The 18,700-nt window shown below is 42.0% G+C and overlaps 1 protein-coding gene across 1 annotated transcript in view; it reads left to right on the top strand.

The window, feature by feature from the left end:
* The first annotated feature begins 947 nt into the window (after positions 1-947).
* SON (SON DNA and RNA binding protein) overlaps positions 948-18,700 on the top strand; it is a 31,538-nt gene continuing 13,785 nt past the window's right edge. The window contains 6 exon segments of the mRNA XM_060098532.1: positions 948-1,062; positions 4,150-4,316; positions 6,087-12,026; positions 13,662-13,822; positions 15,747-15,893; positions 16,074-16,262. Coding sequence (XP_059954515.1) covers positions 986-1,062; positions 4,150-4,316; positions 6,087-12,026; positions 13,662-13,822; positions 15,747-15,893; positions 16,074-16,262 — 6,681 coding nt within the window. The 5' untranslated portion in view covers positions 948-985.

Genomic DNA, 18,700 nt, shown 5'->3' with positions numbered 1-18,700 from the left:
CGATGGGATCCGGCGCGCACGCCCCCCGCCCCGCCCCCGGCTGGCTTCGCTTCCCCATTGGTCGGTGCGGCCAGTGGGCCTCACCGCGAGGTAATCAAGAGTGATTCCCTCCGGGTCTCGGGCGCGGCCTGAAACTCCCCCAGAGCAAAGCTCCCAAGTCCTAGCGAGTTTACAATGTAACACTGTAGTGTCAGGTGCCACGTAACGTCTCTTCGCTTCTTCCAGAGCCTCCTGAGCTCTGAGGAGGGGGAGCACCAAAATGCTTAACCCATGTTCAGCTAATTGTGTGTTGCTCACGAGTCAGGACTGACCAGCTACCGTGCAAAAGTCTCGTGACACGCCTGGCTCCTGACGAGATTAGAATGCACCAAGGTTTGAACACACGTGGTTCAGGACCTCTGGCCTAATGCTAAAACGAAAAAAATAGCCGAGGCCAATTATAGGATGTCACGGGAGGCAGATGGCGGTAAAAACGTGTTCTTCGTATGGGGGCAAGCGCTGATTAATGCTTTCCCGGATGGATCTCCCTGCCGAAACTCGGTGCCATCCGGGAACGCTGGAGGCCCCGGTCAAACACCATGTTGCCCTCCTTGCTCCCTTTCCTCACGGAATTTAATCTAGGGTGTTTAGTGACCAAAATAAACCTCTTAAAGCCCCCAAACACTGTCGAAGACTGACAACTTAAGCTGACATTCGCCTCTAGAGAGACTTCTCCTGTAATGGCGCCTGCGTCAGTCACTAACATGGCGGACATAATCGTGCGCGGCGCAAACGTCAGCAGCTCTACCCCAGACGCTCAGAAACAGCGGAGGAGAGCGGGGCCGTGCTCACTGATTGGTTCAGAGGCGGAGCGTGCCGGACTGGGCGCTCCCACAGGAGCCAATCAGGACGGCAAGAGACGGAATTGGCCGTTGCGCCTCCTCCCGAGGCATGCTGGGAGCCTGGAGGACTAGTGAGGAGGAGTTGAGAGAACGGAGCGGACGCCATGGCGACCAACATCGAGCAGATTTTTAGGTCTTTCGTGGTCAGTAAATTCCGGGAAATTCAACAGGAGCTTTCAAGGTAAACGCTTCCCAGACTCTTCTGCTCCCAAGGGACCGATAGGGCCTCACGTAGCTGTCCATGGCATCTTTCTTCAGGGACGCTGTCGTTCTTCGTCTCAGGCCCGGCTACAGCCCCGCCTGGGCCTGGGATCCATTTTCCGGCCCCCCCACCCCCACCCCCGTCCGCTCCCTCCCTTCCCAGCGAGGAACTTCGCCCTTTCCGAGGTAATCCCAGGCTCCCTTTTCTAGAACCGAGTTAGGATGTTCAGGCTTCTCCCCCGTTTGGTCATCCCCTACCATTTATCTACTGTAGGCCTGGTTGTCCACCAGGGACGGGCCTAGTTCCTTCCTCGGCTCCTCCGCCGCCGCGGCGCTTCCCCTCCCCCTCTCTGCCGCCGCGGATTTCGCCGGCCGGTGTCTTTGACCGGAAAGGGGTCTAACGGCCGTTTCTTGGGTAATCTTAAATCCGCTTTATTATTGCAAGCTTCAGACCATTTTGGGGTCGGGATCCTTTAATTAGATTATTTGGGTCCTACTGGGGCTTCCACCAGGTAGCATTCGAATAGTTTAATAGATTGGAAATTTAAATTAAAACAGCTCAAATTAATGTTAGCTACTTTGACAGAATATTCGAGGTGAGGATGGAAGGTACTTTGCATTAGTGGTAATTTTTTTAATTTAGCAAGCGGAAAGTGGACTTCACGTGTAGCTCTAAATATTTTTGTCGTCCCTGACCCAATTGACATATTTGACCAACACGCTACTTTTGTCATTGCTACTGGTTTATCCTTGCTTCCCCACAATTTGAATGGGAAGAGATTTTCAAAGAAATACTTGCTTACTCGGAAACGAAAATCGCGTGGGTCATGTTGTTATTCAGTGGTTGCCTTTTTGCTTTGTATAACGTAAATATTTGTTCCGAGTTCAAACGTATTGCTGGTTGTATTTTAAAAGTTGAGAGCAAGAACCAGATGTAACGTGAATTTGAAAATCAGCCGAAAATGCATTTGTAAACTGAGCGCTCAAATTAACATAAGGTTATTGGGGCAGTGATACAGTATTGCTGTAATATTTTTCCAGGATATATTGTTTTTTCATTGGGAAATAGATCCTCTCATTGATTTAGTTGCTTTTTAAAATTTTGTTATATGCTGGTTATTTTTAGGATGATGAGAAACGACCTGAGTGAAGGGAATATAATTTTCCTGAAAACTTTTTAATAGTTGCATATATTAAGTAGTTGTGTTTGCTGGTTGTAATGTCTTTTTTCTATACCTTTTAAAATTAATTTTTTGTATTAGAAGTGTTATTGTTGTGGAAAGTTTAGAAAAAACAGAGGAAAGAAAAATTTTAAACACCACATGGTTATTGATCTTTATGTTCTTTCATTTTTTTCTTGTGCATACAGATGCACATGTTTTGTGAAGTGTGTTCATCTTGTTTTGTGTTGGTTGTTTTTTTCACCTATATATTGTGAACACGTTTGTGTTTTATCAGTCTCAGTAGTCTTTGAAACATTTTTCATGGCTCCAAAGAATTCTGTTGTAGGATTGTATTGATGCATAATTTAGGTGCTTTGAAATTTCCACCCCTTTTCAGCAGTTCAGTAAGCATCATCACAGGTTTAAGATGATTACTTTGTTATAGACTGACAGGGTTTTTTTTTTTTAGCCCTACTTTTCTGATTTTTAAATCCGTGGCCTTTTTAGTAAGGTACGCACTGTGTAAGTGCTTAGGAAAAATGTAAAAGAGCTCCAGGAAAAAAGTTTAAAAAGCATGTTAGATAAAGCAGTTTATTACTAGGGGATTATTCAGCTTCTTTTCAAATACTATGCTATGTATTGTCAGTATCAAAACAAGTTTTTGATTATTTGCCATTTCGATGAACTATAGTTCCTTTTTTTTCTCATTTAATTTTATGAATATGGGTTTGGGTGAGAGGACTGACTTATAGACAGCTTAAGTTATATATAGATGGTTGAGTATGAACTCTGGTTTTGAGTACCAGCTTTACCTCTTAATTAGATGTATGACGTTCAGCTAGGTTTTTTTGTCTTCTCTGTGCCTCATTTTCCTCATTTAAATAATCAGAACAATAGTGCTGATCTTAGAGTTTTGTTAGGATAAATGAGTTTAAAAATGTAGTGTAACCCTAATTAATAGTTAATAAACGTTAAATATTGCTATTGTATGATTAATTGTATTAGAAATAGAAAACCAAATGTTCTTTAATAACACTTGGTTAACTACTGAGTTTTTTTGTTTTTTGATCATTCAGACTTTTATCAGGTAGTGGAGCAAAATTGTCGACCCATTTTTCTACCTAAAATTTAAGTTAAATTAAGTCAAACGTGCTGTTTAAAGTATTTTTCAAAACAATTTTTAAAATTTACACAAAATAGTACAAATGACTAAGTAAATGATATGTTTTTCTGTTAAGATTTTTCTGACCCTGTGAATTGAAAATGTTAAGTGATTCATTTACTGTTAATATAAATGAGTTGTTTTACATGATTTTTGATAACTGGGTGAAAATTATATAAATGTATTTTTCCTTTTCAACATTATGGCATTTCAGCAAGTCTGATCAATCTAAACCTGATCCAGTGCTACAAGTTACCCTTTTGACTTAATGTGTCGGTGGCTAAAGTTGTGTTCCTTGATACTGCTGATGGTGATTGTGATCCATGCACAAGTGTGGCTTTACTGTGGCTATAGCTTCTACCATAATGTTAGGTCATGTATTTTTCTTTGGTTTTGTGATTGTGATCTTAATAATAATTTTCCTCCCCTGAGATAAATATGCTGGTTGGGGAGTATTTTGTTAAAAAAAAAAAAAAAAGATGAGCTTAGAGACCTGTTTGAAAGACTTTTTCTTAACTTTCACAGTTCTGAAAACTTTAATCGTGTGAAAATAAAAATGTACCAACTGTAAGTAGATAGTGTTAAGGAAGCACTGTTGATGAGGAATAGCATCCAGAATAAATACAAAATGGTGAAGTGTACAAATAAGCTAAGATTGTTTTAGTCAGTTGAGTTACAAATATTAATTTATTATATGGCATGATAAAAATATTAATGAATTTTGGTAACTTTTCTTGTGAAGTGGAAGGAGTGAAGGCCAACTCAATGGTGAAACAAATACACCTATTGAAGGAAACCAGCCAGGTGATGCAGCTGCTTCTGCCAGGAGCCTACCAAATGAAGAAATAGTTCAGAAGATAGAGGAAGTACTTTCTGGGGTCTTAGATACAGAACTACGATATAAGCCAGGTAAGTTGGAGATAATCAGCTGTCTTGATAATCAGCTGTCTTGAAAACTTGAAGATTTTTTTTTAATAGTTAACAGTAATATTTCTTGATTGCAGGGTATTTAAGATGTTCATTAGATTTAAAACTTCAATAAGTTTAATTTTTAGTTTAATTGATTACTGAAGACTTTCTTGTTTAAGTATTTTTTTGAAAATACAATTGTACTAGAACATGAGCATCGATGCATTTGTTTACTTTGCTGGTGGAATATAGCTATCTTTGTTTGGTTTAGTCTTATAGTGCCTCAGTGCCAGGATTTTGAATGTGGGTTTTCATTGAAAAGTTGTATAAATGTCAGTTTTGGAAGGTACAGGAGTCCGGACCATATCTGTAATGATTCTAAAACCCTGGAAGGTTTTATTTTAAAGCTCAAGATTAGAGATTATCTTGTTTTTGTGTCTACTCCTCTTAAAGGTGCAATGAATGGAGAGGAATCATTGCTGGATATTTAGCATTTGGGGAATTGATTAAATAATTGATGCTTAGAAATGAAGGATTTACGATCAACCACAAAAATAACAATATTGTTTAGTTTTGGAAATGAGGGGCCATGGTATGGGTTTTGTTTTTTATTTATTTTTTTATTTTTAGTATAGAGTATGGTTTAAAAAAATAGCATAGACTGTAGCCTTGCTTAGATTCATGGCTCTAGCAACTTTTTCTTGAAGTATAATGTAGCTAACATTTGGTACATAATAAACAATTAGTGGAGAATGATTAATTTTGGAAGAGGTCTTGTCATGTGTTGATTTGCTTTTTCCATAATATTGATGACCTGGATTTCTGATCAACTAAGATCACTAAGGTTTATCTAATATGATATCGGCATTAGAGTAAATCTCATCTGGTTACAAAGTGGATTATAAACCACTTTTTCTTTTAGATATGCAAATTGAAATGTTCTTAAGTTTCATGTTAAGGGCTGTATGATTTTCCTTCTCCAAATGGCTTTATTATCAGTTTTAAAGTAGAAACATTAAAAAAATTACTTCTTAGTAATTTTGAAGAGTATTGGGGGGAAGAGAAGTTATTTTTATTAGAATGCAACATGGGTGAAAATTCAGGTTCCATATTTTACATTTGTTGTTCAGACCTTATACTATAAAAGCAATCTCTAGCATTTGCTGAGGGCTTACTTGGTGCCAGGCATTCAGTGTACTTTGTATGTTTTAACTGAGTTCGTCCTCTAACCCTGGAAGACAGAGTGTCAGAGGTTTGGCCACGTCTATTCATTTAGTGAGTGGTGAATTGATTCAGTATCCAAAAGCAGACAGTGTGTTCCAGAGCCAGTGCCATGTTGCTTCCTGTATAAATAAGGGTTATAAAATAATCACAGAAGTTTTTTAATGTATGTTTCTGTGGGAATTCTAATAGTTAATAATATGAAAGATATTCATCGTAACTGTAGTTTAAAAGTAATTTGCTGTATAGTGAGAGCTGGAGAAAGTAATTGTTTTAAATGAACTTAGTAAAAACACACCTTAATGTAATTCTAAGAGTTGTTGTAGTAAATTAAGAAGTTATTTTTAACTGAGGCTTCAGTTGTAAAAGAAGTATTGGAAAAGTGTCAGTCTTCAGGTAACTGGTTTATGGAAAATAGTTTATTTAGTCACCTTTTATTTAACAAGAAGTGTTATGGTATCTTAACATGGAATGTAAGTTTGGGTTTATACGATTTATGTAAATCTATTTTGGGGGATATTTGACAAAATTAATTTTCCTAAATTTCAGACTTGAAGGAGGCTTCCAGAAAAAGTAGATGTGTGTCTGTACAAACAGATCCTACTGATGAAATACCTACCAAAAAGTCAAAGAAACATAAAAAGCACAAAAATAAAAAGAAGAAAAAGAAGAAAGAAAAGGAAAAAAAGTATAAAAGACAGCCAGAAGAATCTGAATCAAAGCCTAAATCACATCATGATGGGAACGTAGATTTAGAATCAGATTCCTTTTTGAAGTTTGATTCTGAACCTTCAGAAATGGCACTGGAGCATCCTGTAAGAGTGTTCGGCCTATCTGATACCAGTGAGTCTCCTGCACTTGTGCTAGAACCTCCTGTAGTATCAATGGAGGTATTAGAGCCACACACCTTAGAAATTCTGAAGCCAGCTACAAAAACTGCAGAACTGTCAGTTGCATCTACATCAGTAGTTTCAGTGCAGCCAGAGCAGTCTGTAGCAGTAATGCTGGAACCATCCACGACAAAGATTCTGGATTCCTTTGCAACAGCACCAGTGCCTACTACAACAGTAGTGCTAAAGTCATCTGAGCCGGTTGTAACAATGTCAGTGGAGTGTCAGATGAAGCCTGTGCTGAAATCTTTGGAGAGCACCCCTCCAGAGCCATCAAAGATCGTGGTGTTAGAGCCTCCAGTAGCAAAAGTGCTAGAGCCATCCGAAACCCTTTTGTCATCAGAGACACCTGCTGAGGTGCACCCTGAGCCAAGCACATCGACAACAATGGATTTTCCAGAGTCATCGGCAACTGAAGTGCTAAGATTGCCAGAGCAGCCTGTAGAAGTACCATCGGAGCTTGCAGATTCATCCATGACAAGACCGCAGGAGATGCTGGAGCTGCCCAAGACCACAGCGTTGGAGCTGCAGGAGTCGTCGGTGGCCTCAGCGATGGAGTTGCCGGGGCCACCTGCGACTTCCATGCTGGAGTTGCAGGGGCCCCCTGTGACTCCAGTGCTGGAGTTACCTGGGCCCTCTGCTACCCCGGTGCCAGAGTTGCCAGGGCCCCTTTCTACCCCAGTGCCTGAGTTGCCAGGGCCCCCTGCGACAGCAGTGCCTGAGTTGCCGGGGCCCTCTGTGACGTCAGTGCCCCAGTTGTCGCAGGAATTGCCAGGGCTTCCAGCACCATCCATGGGGTTGGAGCCACCACAGGAGGTACCAGAGCCACCTGTGATGGCACAGGAGTTGCCAGGGCTGCCTGTGGTGACAGCAGCAGTAGAGCTGCCAGGGCAGCCTGTGGTTACAGTAGCCATGGAGTTGACCGAACAACCTGTGACGACGACAGAGTTGGAGCAGCCTGTGGGGGTGACAACGGTGGAACATCCTGGGCAGCCTGAGGTGACGACGGCAGCAGGGTTGCTGGGGCAGCCTGAGGCAGCAATGGTGCTGGAGTTGCCAGGACAGCCGGTGGCAACGACAGCGCTGGAGTTGCCGGGGCAGTCTTCGGTGACTGGGGTGCCGGAGTTGCCGGGGCTGCCTTCGGCAACTAGGGCACTGGAGTTGTCGGGGCAGCCTGTGGCAACTGGGGCACTGGAGTTGCCTGGGCAGCTCATGGCAGCTGGGGCACTGGAGTTCTCGGGGCAGTCTGGGGCAGCTGGAGCACTGGAGCTTTTGGGGCAGCCTTTGGCAACAGGGGTGCTGGAGTTGCCAGGGCAGCCTGGGGCGCCAGAGTTGCCTGGGCAGCCTGTGGCAACTGTGGCGCTGGAGATCTCTGTTCAGTCCGTGGTGACAACAACGGAGCTGTCAACGATGACCGTGTCGCAGTCCCTGGAGGTGCCCTCGACGACAGCGCTGGAGTCCTATAATACGGTAGCACAGGAGCTGCCTACTACATTAGTGGGGGAGACTTCTGTAACAGTAGGAGTGGATCCCTTGATGGCCCAAGAATCCCATATGTTAGCTTCTAACACCATGGAGACCCATATGTTAGCATCCAACACCATGGACTCCCAAATGCTAGCGTCCAACACCATGGACTCCCAGATGCTAGCGTCCAACACCATGGACTCCCAGATGTTAGCCTCTAGCACCATGGACTCCCAGATGTTAGCAACCAGCTCCATGGACTCCCAGATGTTAGCAACCAGCTCCATGGACTCCCAGATGTTAGCAACCAGCTCCATGGACTCCCAGATGTTAGCAACCAGCTCCATGGACTCCCAGATGTTAGCAACCAGCTCCATGGACTCCCAGATGTTAGCAACCAGCTCCATGGACTCCCAGATGTTAGCAACCAGCACCATGGACTCCCAGATGTTAGCAACCAGCTCCATGGACTCCCAGATGTTAGCAACCAGCTCCATGGACTCCCAGATGTTAGCCACTAGCTCTATGGATTCCCAGATGTTAGCATCTGGCACTATGGACTCTCAGATGTTAGCTTCCGGCACCATGGATGCGCAGATGTTAGCGTCTGGTACCATGGATGCTCAGATGTTAGCGTCTAGTACCCAAGATTCTGCTATGTTGGGTTCAAAATCTCCTGATCCATACAGGTTAGCTCAGGATCCTTACAGGTTAGCTCAAGATCCCTATAGGTTAGGTCATGACCCTTACAGGCTAGGTCATGATGCCTACAGGTTAGGGCAAGACCCCTATAGATTAGGCCATGATCCCTACAGACTAACTCCTGATCCCTATAGGATGTCACCTAGACCCTATAGGATAGCACCCAGGTCCTATAGGATAGCTCCCAGGCCATATAGGTTAGCACCTAGACCCCTGATGTTAGCATCTAGACGTTCTATGATGATGTCCTATGCTGCAGAACGTTCCATGATGTCATCTTACGAACGCTCTATGATGTCTTATGAGCGGTCTATGATGTCCCCTATGGCTGAACGCTCTATGATGTCAGCCTATGAGCGCTCTATGATGTCAGCTTATGAGCGCTCTATGATGTCCCCTATGGCTGAGCGCTCTATGATGTCAGCTTATGAACGCTCTATGATGTCAGCTTACGAGCGCTCCATGATGTCCCCGATGGCTGACCGATCTATGATGTCCATGGGTGCTGACCGGTCTATGATGTCGTCATACTCTGCTGCTGACCGGTCTATGATGTCATCGTACTCTGCAGCTGATCGCTCTATGATGTCATCTTATACTGCTGATCGTTCAATGATGTCTATGGCAGCTGATTCTTACACCGATTCTTATACTGATACATATACGGAGGCATATATGGTGCCACCTTTGCCTCCTGAAGAGCCTCCAACAATGCCACCATTGCCACCTGAAGAGCCACCAATGACACCGCCATTGCCTCCTGAGGAACCACCAGAGGGTCCAGCATTACCCACTGAGCAGTCAGCATTAACAGCTGAAAATACTTGGCCTACTGAGGTGCCAGCATTACCTCCTGAAGAGTCTGTGTCGCTGCCTGAACCTCCTGTGAGTCAAAGTGAGATTTCAGAGCCTTCGGCAATGCTTGCTCATTATTCAACGTCAGCATCAGAACCTTCAATGTTAGCATCAGAGGCTTCTATGACTGTTCCAGAACCACCACTGGAGCCAGAGTCTTTGGTCACGTCAACACCTGTAGAGTCTGCTGCTGTAGCAGAAGAGCATGAAATGGTTCCAGAAAGACCAGTGACTTACATGGTGTCCGAGACTCCCACAACATCAGGTGAACCGACTGTGTTAACATCGGGGCCTGTTATGTCAGAGGCGGCAGAAACTTTTCATTCCATGAGGGCTTCAGGACATGTTGCCTCAGAGGTATCTCTGTCGCTGCTGGAGGCAGCAGTGCCTATTCCAGAGCCATCACAGAGCACTGTGGATCTGCCAGCCATGGCTGTCTCCGAGCTACCAGCTGTGGCTGTCCCGGAGCCACCAGCTGGAACTGTCTCAGAGCCACCAGCCATGGCTGTTGCAGAGCCACAGGCGGAGACTGTGCCAGACCCAGCGACTATGGCTGTCCAGGACCCACTGGCTGAGGCTGTCCCGGAGCCACTGGCTGAGGCTGTTCCGGAGCCCCTGGCCTTGTCTGAGCCAGAGCATATTACTGTTCCTGTGCCAGTTGTTTCTGCCCTGGAGCCTAATGTGCCTGTCCTGGAACCAGCGGTGTCAGTCCTTCAACCTAACGTGATTGTTTCAGAACCATCTATTTGTGTCCAAGAATCCACCGTGACAATTTCAGAGCCTCCTGTCAGTCTCTCAGAGCAGACTCAAGTAATACCAACTGAGATGGTTTTAGAGTCTACACCAGTAATACTGGAGTCTAACATTATAAAAGGAATGAATTTACTATCTGGCGATCAAAATCTTGCTCCAGAGATTGGCATGCAGGAGATTCCCATGCATTCAGATGAAGAGCCACATACTGAAGGACACCTGAAGAATGACTCTTATGAAACTGAAAATGGTATGAATATAGACCTTAATATAAATAATCACTTAATTGCTAAAGAGATGGAGCATAACACAGTGTCTGCTGCCAGCACTGGTGCTGTTGGTGAAACTGGTGAAGAGAAAATTTTGCCCACCAATGAGACTAAACAATGCACAGTATTGGATACCTGTCCTAGTGTTAGTGAAACTGATGTAGGAGGGACTCTGTCTTCTACTGGTCCCCTTGCTCTTGAACCTGATGCAGTGGGAACTGGTAAGGGTCTTGAATTTGCCACAGCATCTGCTTTCAGTTCAGTTAGTAAATATGATGTTGAAGTATCGTTAACTACTCAAGATACTGAACATGACATGGTAATTTCTACCAGCCCCAGTGGTGGTAGTGAAGCTGACATAGAGGGACCTTTACCTGCTAAAGATATTCATCCTGATATACCATCTAATAATAACTTTGTCACTAAGGATGCAGAAGGATCATTACCTATACAGGAGAGTGACCAGACATTAGCAGTGGCTCTCAGTCCTAAAGAAAGTAGTGGAGAAGATAAAGAAGTACCTCTCCCTACTAAAGAGATACTGTCTGATTCAGGATTTTCTGCCAACATTGATGATATTAATGAAGCTGATTTAGTGAGACCATTACTTCCTAAGGACATGGAACGTCTTACAAGCCTTAGAGCTGGTATTGAAGGACCTTTGCTTGCAAGTGAAGTTGAACGGGATAAATCTGCTGCCAGTCCAGTTGTAATTAGTATACCAGAAAGAGCTTCAGAGTCGTCTTCAGAGGAAAAAGATGATTATGAAATTTTTGTAAAAGTTAAGGACACACATGAAAAAAGCAAGAAAAATAAGAACCGTGACAAAGGTGAGAAAGAGAAGAAAAGGGACTCTTCGTTAAGATCCCGAAGTAAGCGTTCCAAGTCTTCTGAACACAAATCGCGAAAGCGCACCAGTGAATCTCGTTCTAGGGCAAGGAAGAGATCATCTAAGTCCAAGTCTCATCGCTCTCAAACACGTTCACGGTCACGATCAAGACGCAGAAGGAGGAGCAGCAGGTCAAGATCAAAGTCTAGAGGAAGGCGATCTGTATCAAAAGAGAAGCGCAAAAGATCTCCAAAGCACAGATCCAAGTCCAGGGAAAGAAAAAGAAAAAGATCAAGCTCCAGGGATAACCGGAAAACAGGTAGAGCTCGGAGTCGCACTCCAAGCCGTCGGAGCCGGAGTCACACTCCGAGTCGTCGGAGAAGATCTAGATCTGGGGGAAGAAGGAGCTTTAGCATCTCCCCGAGCCGAAGAAGCCGCACCCCCAGCCGAAGGAGTCGCACCCCCAGCCGAAGGAGTCGCACCCCCAGCCGAAGGAGCCGCACCCCGAGCCGACGGAGCCGCACCCCGAGCCGTCGCAGCCGCACCCCAAGCCGTCGGAGAAGATCAAGATCTGTGGTAAGAAGACGAAGCTTCAGTATATCACCAGTCAGATTAAGGCGATCACGAACACCCTTGAGAAGAAGGTTTAGCAGGTCTCCCATCCGCCGTAAGCGATCCAGGTCTTCTGAAAGAGGCAGATCACCTAAACGTCTGACAGATCTGAGTGAGTCATTTAAAAATTTAATGGTATTAGAGAATGATTTAAAGCTGAGTTTTTTCTGTGAGTCAAATGGAATATTTGGGGTTATTGGTTTAGGATAAATATTTTTATCTTTAAATTTTTGTAGTTCTGTTTAGAAAAGGTAGGAATAAGTACATTTGTAATTAGTGTTTAAATGATCTGCTTTGGAGTAAATTAGAGCCAAGGTATTTCCATACTTGAATGCTTTCTTTTTGCTTTAACCATATTCCATAACTAAAAATGGCAAGTAGAAGTCCATTTAAAGACAAGGCTAGTATCTGCTCAGGTTGTTATTGTATTTATTCCAACATAAATTTTTGCAGATAAGCCTAAAATCAAATGTTTCTTTCTTTTTTATTTATTTATTTATTTATTTATTTTTGGCTGTGTTGGGTCTTCATTTCCGTGCGAGGGCTTTCTCTAGTTGTGGCAAGTGGGGGCCACTCTTCATCGCAGCGCACGGGCCTCTCACTGTTGCGGCCTCTCCTGCTGTGGAGCACAGGCTCCGGATGCACAGGCTCAGCGGCCATGGCCCACTAGGCCCAGCCGCTCCGCGGCATGTGGGATCCTCCCAGACCAGGGCTCGAACCCGTGTCCCCCGCATTAGCAGGCAGACTCTCAACCACTGCACCACCAGGGAAGCCCCAAATGTTTCTTTTTTAATAAGTTACATGTCTTAAACTGGCAATACAGTACTGTTAAATGTTTGTGAAAATAACTCTGATTGGTATAATGGGTGATGGAAGTGAGTAGGGAATTTTGTATATGGGGAGTTAAAGTGATTTCAGTCTGCCTTTTAACAGATGAAGTGTTGTAATTTCTTCTAATTTTAAAAAGTGTGCAGAGGTGATTAAAACTTGACGGATCATGCGTGACTACCTGTAATAATAATGGATAACTTATCATTATCCCAGTGGATTGGACATTTCCAGGTCAGAGTTGTCTAAAGAAAAAGATCTTAACAGAACCCTAAGGGAGAATGCATTCAGTTTAACAAATGTTTCTGAGTTCTTTTTTTGTTCAAAGCAGAGGAACAGTATATAATTCCTGGAGTGATTACAAGTTAGTACAAGAGACACAGATAAAATGTATATATGTCTCTTTTACCAAATAGTAAAACTGCCAACAAGAGTAGAATGTGATGGTTGCTGTAATTACTGGTATAGATTAGGTACTTTGGGAGCACGGTGGAGAGGAATGTTAAATTCTGACTTAAGACTTGTTACTTTGAAGAGGTGGCAGTTTTGAACTTGGGCTCAAAGAGTGATTTAAAATATTGTCCGAGATTAGAAGGAAAGTAATTTAAGGGCATGATAGTTGTGGAGAATAAAGTAGGCTTTGGCAGGTGTGTGTCTTAATGTGTGTGGCAGAGTGATCATTACAGTTGTGTAGTCTAGCTATTTTGTATAGTGTTTGAATGGTAAGCTAAATGTGGACTTAATTCTTTTTTAAATATGGGGCATTTGTTTTAAAACTTTGAGCCAAAGAGTGATTTCATCACAGCCGTAAGTTAGGGCATAAAATTGATGCCTTTAATTTTGTTAGCATACGAAACATTAGATAATACAAAAAGTACAGCCTTTTAGGAAAACTGCTTCTTATATTTTCCTCTTGCAGATAAGGCTCAGTTACTTGAAATAGCCAAAGCTAATGCAGCTGCCATGTGTGCTAAGGCTGGTGTTCCTTTACCGCCAAACCTAAAGCCTGCACCTCCACCTTCAATAGAAGAGAAAGTTGCTAAAAAATCAGGAGGAGCTACTATAGAAGAACTAACTGAGGTAAGCTAGACAGAATTTGTCATTCTTAAATGGATTATTCCAGTGATGTTGACTCTGGAGCGTGCCAAAACCCGAATTGTGGGCTGAACTGATAATGGCTGGCACCGAGTGGCCAAAACCCGAAATACAGACGTGGCAGCGGCAGAAGCTCTATTTAGCAGGCCATTATCCGGGATGGCTAAGCTCCGCTAGCTAAAAGTTACTTCCCATTACTTTTGCTTTCCAGTTTTAGAAGCCAAACTGACTGAGGAGTGGGACGGTTCGTTTGAATGGAGGAGGTGTTGAGTGAGCAACACGCAGAAGCTCGCCTACAGTTTCGTTTCCATTCACGACGTGTTCACTGATCGCCACGAGTGTACTGCATATACGCAAAGACACAGACAATCTTCAGAAATGATCTTTTGCCACCGGAGCTTGGAAATTAATGAGAATAGCTGGCCATTGCCTGAAAGGAACTTCTTTCGCATCAACATTTCGGGTTTTGGCTGTTTGGTACCAGCCATTGGTGATAATGGCCGGCCATTATCAGTTCTTCCTGCGGTTCGGGTTTTGGCAGTAACATATATATTTTAAACACACTTATTTTTGTTTTTAAGAATTTGATCTTTTCAATTGAGGCTTTTTTTTTTTTGTCTTTTGGCTTTATTTTATTAAAATTTGTTTTTTTTTGGAGGACGCTGAAATAATTGCTGCTAGGATCCAGAAATACCACATTGTTTCAGATACTGAAACTTGTTATTGGCTAGCCTTATGCCAGCCTGCCACTGTCAATATATTCTGTTCCCCTTGGTTACAAGCTTGGTATATTCTGTGTTTTTGGCTAAATGAGCTTTTTATCCTATTAAAATATTTTCAATTGATAAGGGATATGACAGATTCTACTGCTAGTATAGAGACATGTCCACCCAGATTTACTCTGACCTTTTTATAAAGCCAGGTAATGGAGTCGGTTCCTTTGCTTCTCAAGGCGGAATTGGCTTTGCTTTATGTGTCAGACCTCATAAATTGCACCCTCCCCTTCATGCCTTATATTCCATTCTTGAGTTCTGTTCCTTTAGAGACTCAACCTACAAAACACTTATGGAAAGACATGCTATCATCTAACCCAGTTGCAAGTGTTTGAGATTTTATTTAGCCATACATTTGGGGATCATGTAGTTTCTTAATCTGTCTCCTCACTTAGATTTATTACAATATGAATTACAATTTTTTTTTAACTTTAAGGACCTAGGGAAGGCTTCTGTTGCTTGCTTATCAAATCCGAGCCCCTTATCCAAAACCGTGTGAACACTTAGTGTTTCCCTATATATTTTAGCCTTGTCTTCAGCCCTCCGTCCCTTCTAATAAGTTTTTTCTCACCTCTTTACCACTACCTGACTAGGGTGACTTTCTTTTCCTTTCCCTGCTAATCCTTGTTCTTAACTATGAAAATCCGGCTTAGAACTCTGCGAGGAATATTCCTTGATTATCAGATTCTGCCTGATTCTGTTCTCTCTTAAGCTTTTGTTCTTTGAGCACTTATGTACTCAGTTTGTATTATATCAGTTTGCACTTGTTAATTGTGTTGCTCTGTAAAAGCGTTCCTCAGTTATCTCATGTGTATGTATTCCGTCTATTGAAACTAGATTGTAAGCTCCTTGAGAGCAGGGACCATGTCTTTTACTTTAGTTTTTTGTATTCCCTGGACAGTGCCCAGTACAGTGCTCTGCACATAGTAGGTGCTCAATAAATGTTGTTGACTGACTGACCAGCTAGAGTGTGCTTAAATAGTAACCCGTAAGCTAAGTTACGTATCTGTAACCTATCATTAATCTTGTTTTACTTTTGAAAGTTGATATTATGTGGTTTTGATTCTTTGAAGAAATTACATGTTACTCTGCATAAAGTGTAAGGTTTATCTTTTGTTTGTTTTTACTTTTTTAAGAAATGCAAACAGATTGCACAGAGTAAAGAAGATGATGATGTAATAGTGAATAAACCTCATGTTTCGGATGAAGAGGAAGAAGAACCTCCTTTTTATCATCATCCTTTTAAACTCAGTGAACCCAAACCCATTTTTTTCAATCTGAATGTGAGTATTAGTGTTCCTAGACTAGTGAAACAGCACAACTTGTAGAACTGTTTAAGTAAAATTCAAATGGAATTGAGTTTTTAATTTAGGTTAAATACTGTGAGAAATAATGAACAGAGTCATTTTCAGATTATGTTGAACATCTATTGAGTTTTAATTAAGAAAAACATTATTTTTTAGATTGCTGCAGCAAAGCCAACTCCACCAAAAAGCCAGGTAACATTAACAAAAGAATTCCCTGTGTCATCTGGATCTCAACATCGGAAAAAAGAAGCAGATAGTGTTTATGGAGAATGGGTTCCTGTAGAGAAAAATGGCGAAGAAAACAAAGATGATGATAATGTTTTCAGCAGCAGTTTGCCCTCTGAGGTAAGTAACAGGAATATTATGTATTTTTTCCTTTTATATACCTGAATCTGCATTTTATTGTTATTTTATATCTGATTTGGATTCTGTTTCACTCTTCTTAGGGCCGGGTTAAACGGCAGGGCCGGGTTAGACGACAGATGAAACAACCCGCAGCTTCTCATTTGACAGTAACTCGATGCAGTTCACTTTGTGGAACCAAGCCACAAAGTGAAAAGCATCGAATTGCAGAGAACAGTGTTATCACATCCCTACCCAACATTGGGCCCTCCTTGCACTTGTGGGAAGGTAGCCCAAGGTACAACTATTTAGCTTCCCGTTTTGCTTCAAGGCTCTATAGCTCTAGATTTTGGTGGTAGCAAATTTATTGGGTGGAGGGATTGAGCAGAGAGAGGCAGATCCTCAGGTTCAACACAAGAACTGGATTGGAAAAGGATTGTAGGCTGATGTGAGCATCTTGGATACGTAGCCCATTGCCCTTAAATAATGGTTTCTATTTCTCTGGGTTGTTTGTCAGATAGCCTTTAATTTTAATTATTTTCCCTTCCCTGTGCTACCTTGGCCCTTTGGATTCTTGTGTTTAACCTAATGCTCAGCCTTGGTACTCCGTTTCCCTTCTCCTTCCCCTTTTTGCTACTATTAAAAGTTGGAGAAGTGGAATTCACACCTTGAAATTTCCAGGAGGCTATAGTTGTATCTTGTCAGAATGACGCGGTAATAATGCCAAGTGTCAAAACAGCCCCATTAAAATGCCGCCTGATTAAATAATGTGCTGCTAAATATAGTGCACATGAAAACAGCAAGACTGTATATATATGTAAATATATATATATATATCTGTATCTTTGTATGTATCTCTGTATCTGTACCTTTGCTGTATCTTTTAATAAACAGTTTACTTTTATTTAACTTGTTGTGCAAAATCACGCTTGGGGGATCTGGGAGGGTGGAGACTTACTAGGGGGGTGGGAGTTTTAAATGATACCATAGACTAGTCATCACCTCTTGCCCTTCGTTTCCAAAGCCCAGACATTTGTCCAAGGACTGGATTAGATATCTGATGCCCTTACAATGTAGGAATTCTTCCCCAGTTCCTTTTCTTGCAGTTCTGGGATATGTGGGTCAGAGAGACCTGTACTCTTCACATACAGGTTCCCTTTATTGGCCATATCATCGTCGTCCAATAAACACCTCTGATAATACAAATAAACAAATTCTGTTTATAAAGTTAAAAGTGAACAGAACCCAAATCAGAAACTTTGATAGTATTTTTTTTCCCCTGGGCTATTCACAGGTGACATTTTCACTGTGGTTTTCTTTTTACCTGTGGCATTTGAAAAGAGAGCAAGTTCTATACAATTAAGCTGGACATAACTAGCCAGTGCAACTTACAGTCACTGTTGATGATCTATATTTACATGGGGGTCAACAATTGAAGCAAGTTATACCATCACCAGCGAGGGAGAGAGAGGATAGATAGCTTGTTGGGACAGTTTTTAGTGAAGCCAGTTGAGTAGCTCAGTTGCTAATTCCCAAATCAGGCTACCTGCACATTTCAAGAGGGAAAGGTTAACTGACATTTGTAACTGACTTAAATCTTGTAGAGGCTGAATATAAACCATGGTGAGAGGGCTGAACAGACTGACTTAGAAATTCTGATACATACGCTTTTAGTAATTTCTTGAAGATTAAGCAATTAACAAAAAAAAACATAAGGGAATTATTTATGTGAGAAAAATTTTCCAACAGAGTGAAGCCCTATAAATATTGCAAAATTCCAAGGGATTTTCCTGGGAAGATAAGTGACCATAACTATTTTGACTTCAGTTGAACATCGGGAGAGTGCTTAGTGAATCCTGGTGATTATGGTTCTTATTGATGGAGAGTTTATGTGTAAATATATATATTTCAGTATTTAGCCATTTTCAGTTTTGACACTAAAACCGTGGTGCCTTACATTGTCATCAACAGTGGTTGTCAGATTTGAATGAAAAGTTGGGGGGAATTATTCCAAAGAAATCCTGCGGGGGAGTAGGTGGGTATTCAGATTTTATAATAAGTAAAGGAGCTTTTTATTAAAGCAGGAGGGGAGAAAAAGTTTTGTTCATGAAGCAGATTTCTCCTGTGGGGAGGATATATTCAGCTATTTGATATCAGAACTCTAAGCTAGTTTCTTAGACGATTAGACTAAAAATATATATATGTTAACTATAATTTCAAATAAAACAATCCCAAAATTTTAGGAAGAAAAGGGACAGAATTTTGCTCTTGCTTTCAGGTCTTCGTACTTTAACCTAGAAGTAATATGAAACACCTAGAGGAAATGTTCATAATATAAAATGTTTAGTTCCATTTATTTAGTTATATCTTATAAATATATTTGTAAGATTAATGTTCTATATTCCAATGTTTGTAGAATACTATTGGTGACATTTTATGGG

This window comes from Mesoplodon densirostris, chromosome 5 (assembly GCF_025265405.1).
Source record: "Mesoplodon densirostris isolate mMesDen1 chromosome 5, mMesDen1 primary haplotype, whole genome shotgun sequence".
In the NCBI taxonomy this organism is placed as follows: Eukaryota; Metazoa; Chordata; class Mammalia; order Artiodactyla; family Ziphiidae; genus Mesoplodon; species Mesoplodon densirostris.
Note: the sequence above shows the minus strand (reverse complement) of the source record. Positions and strands in the feature narration are given on the sequence as shown.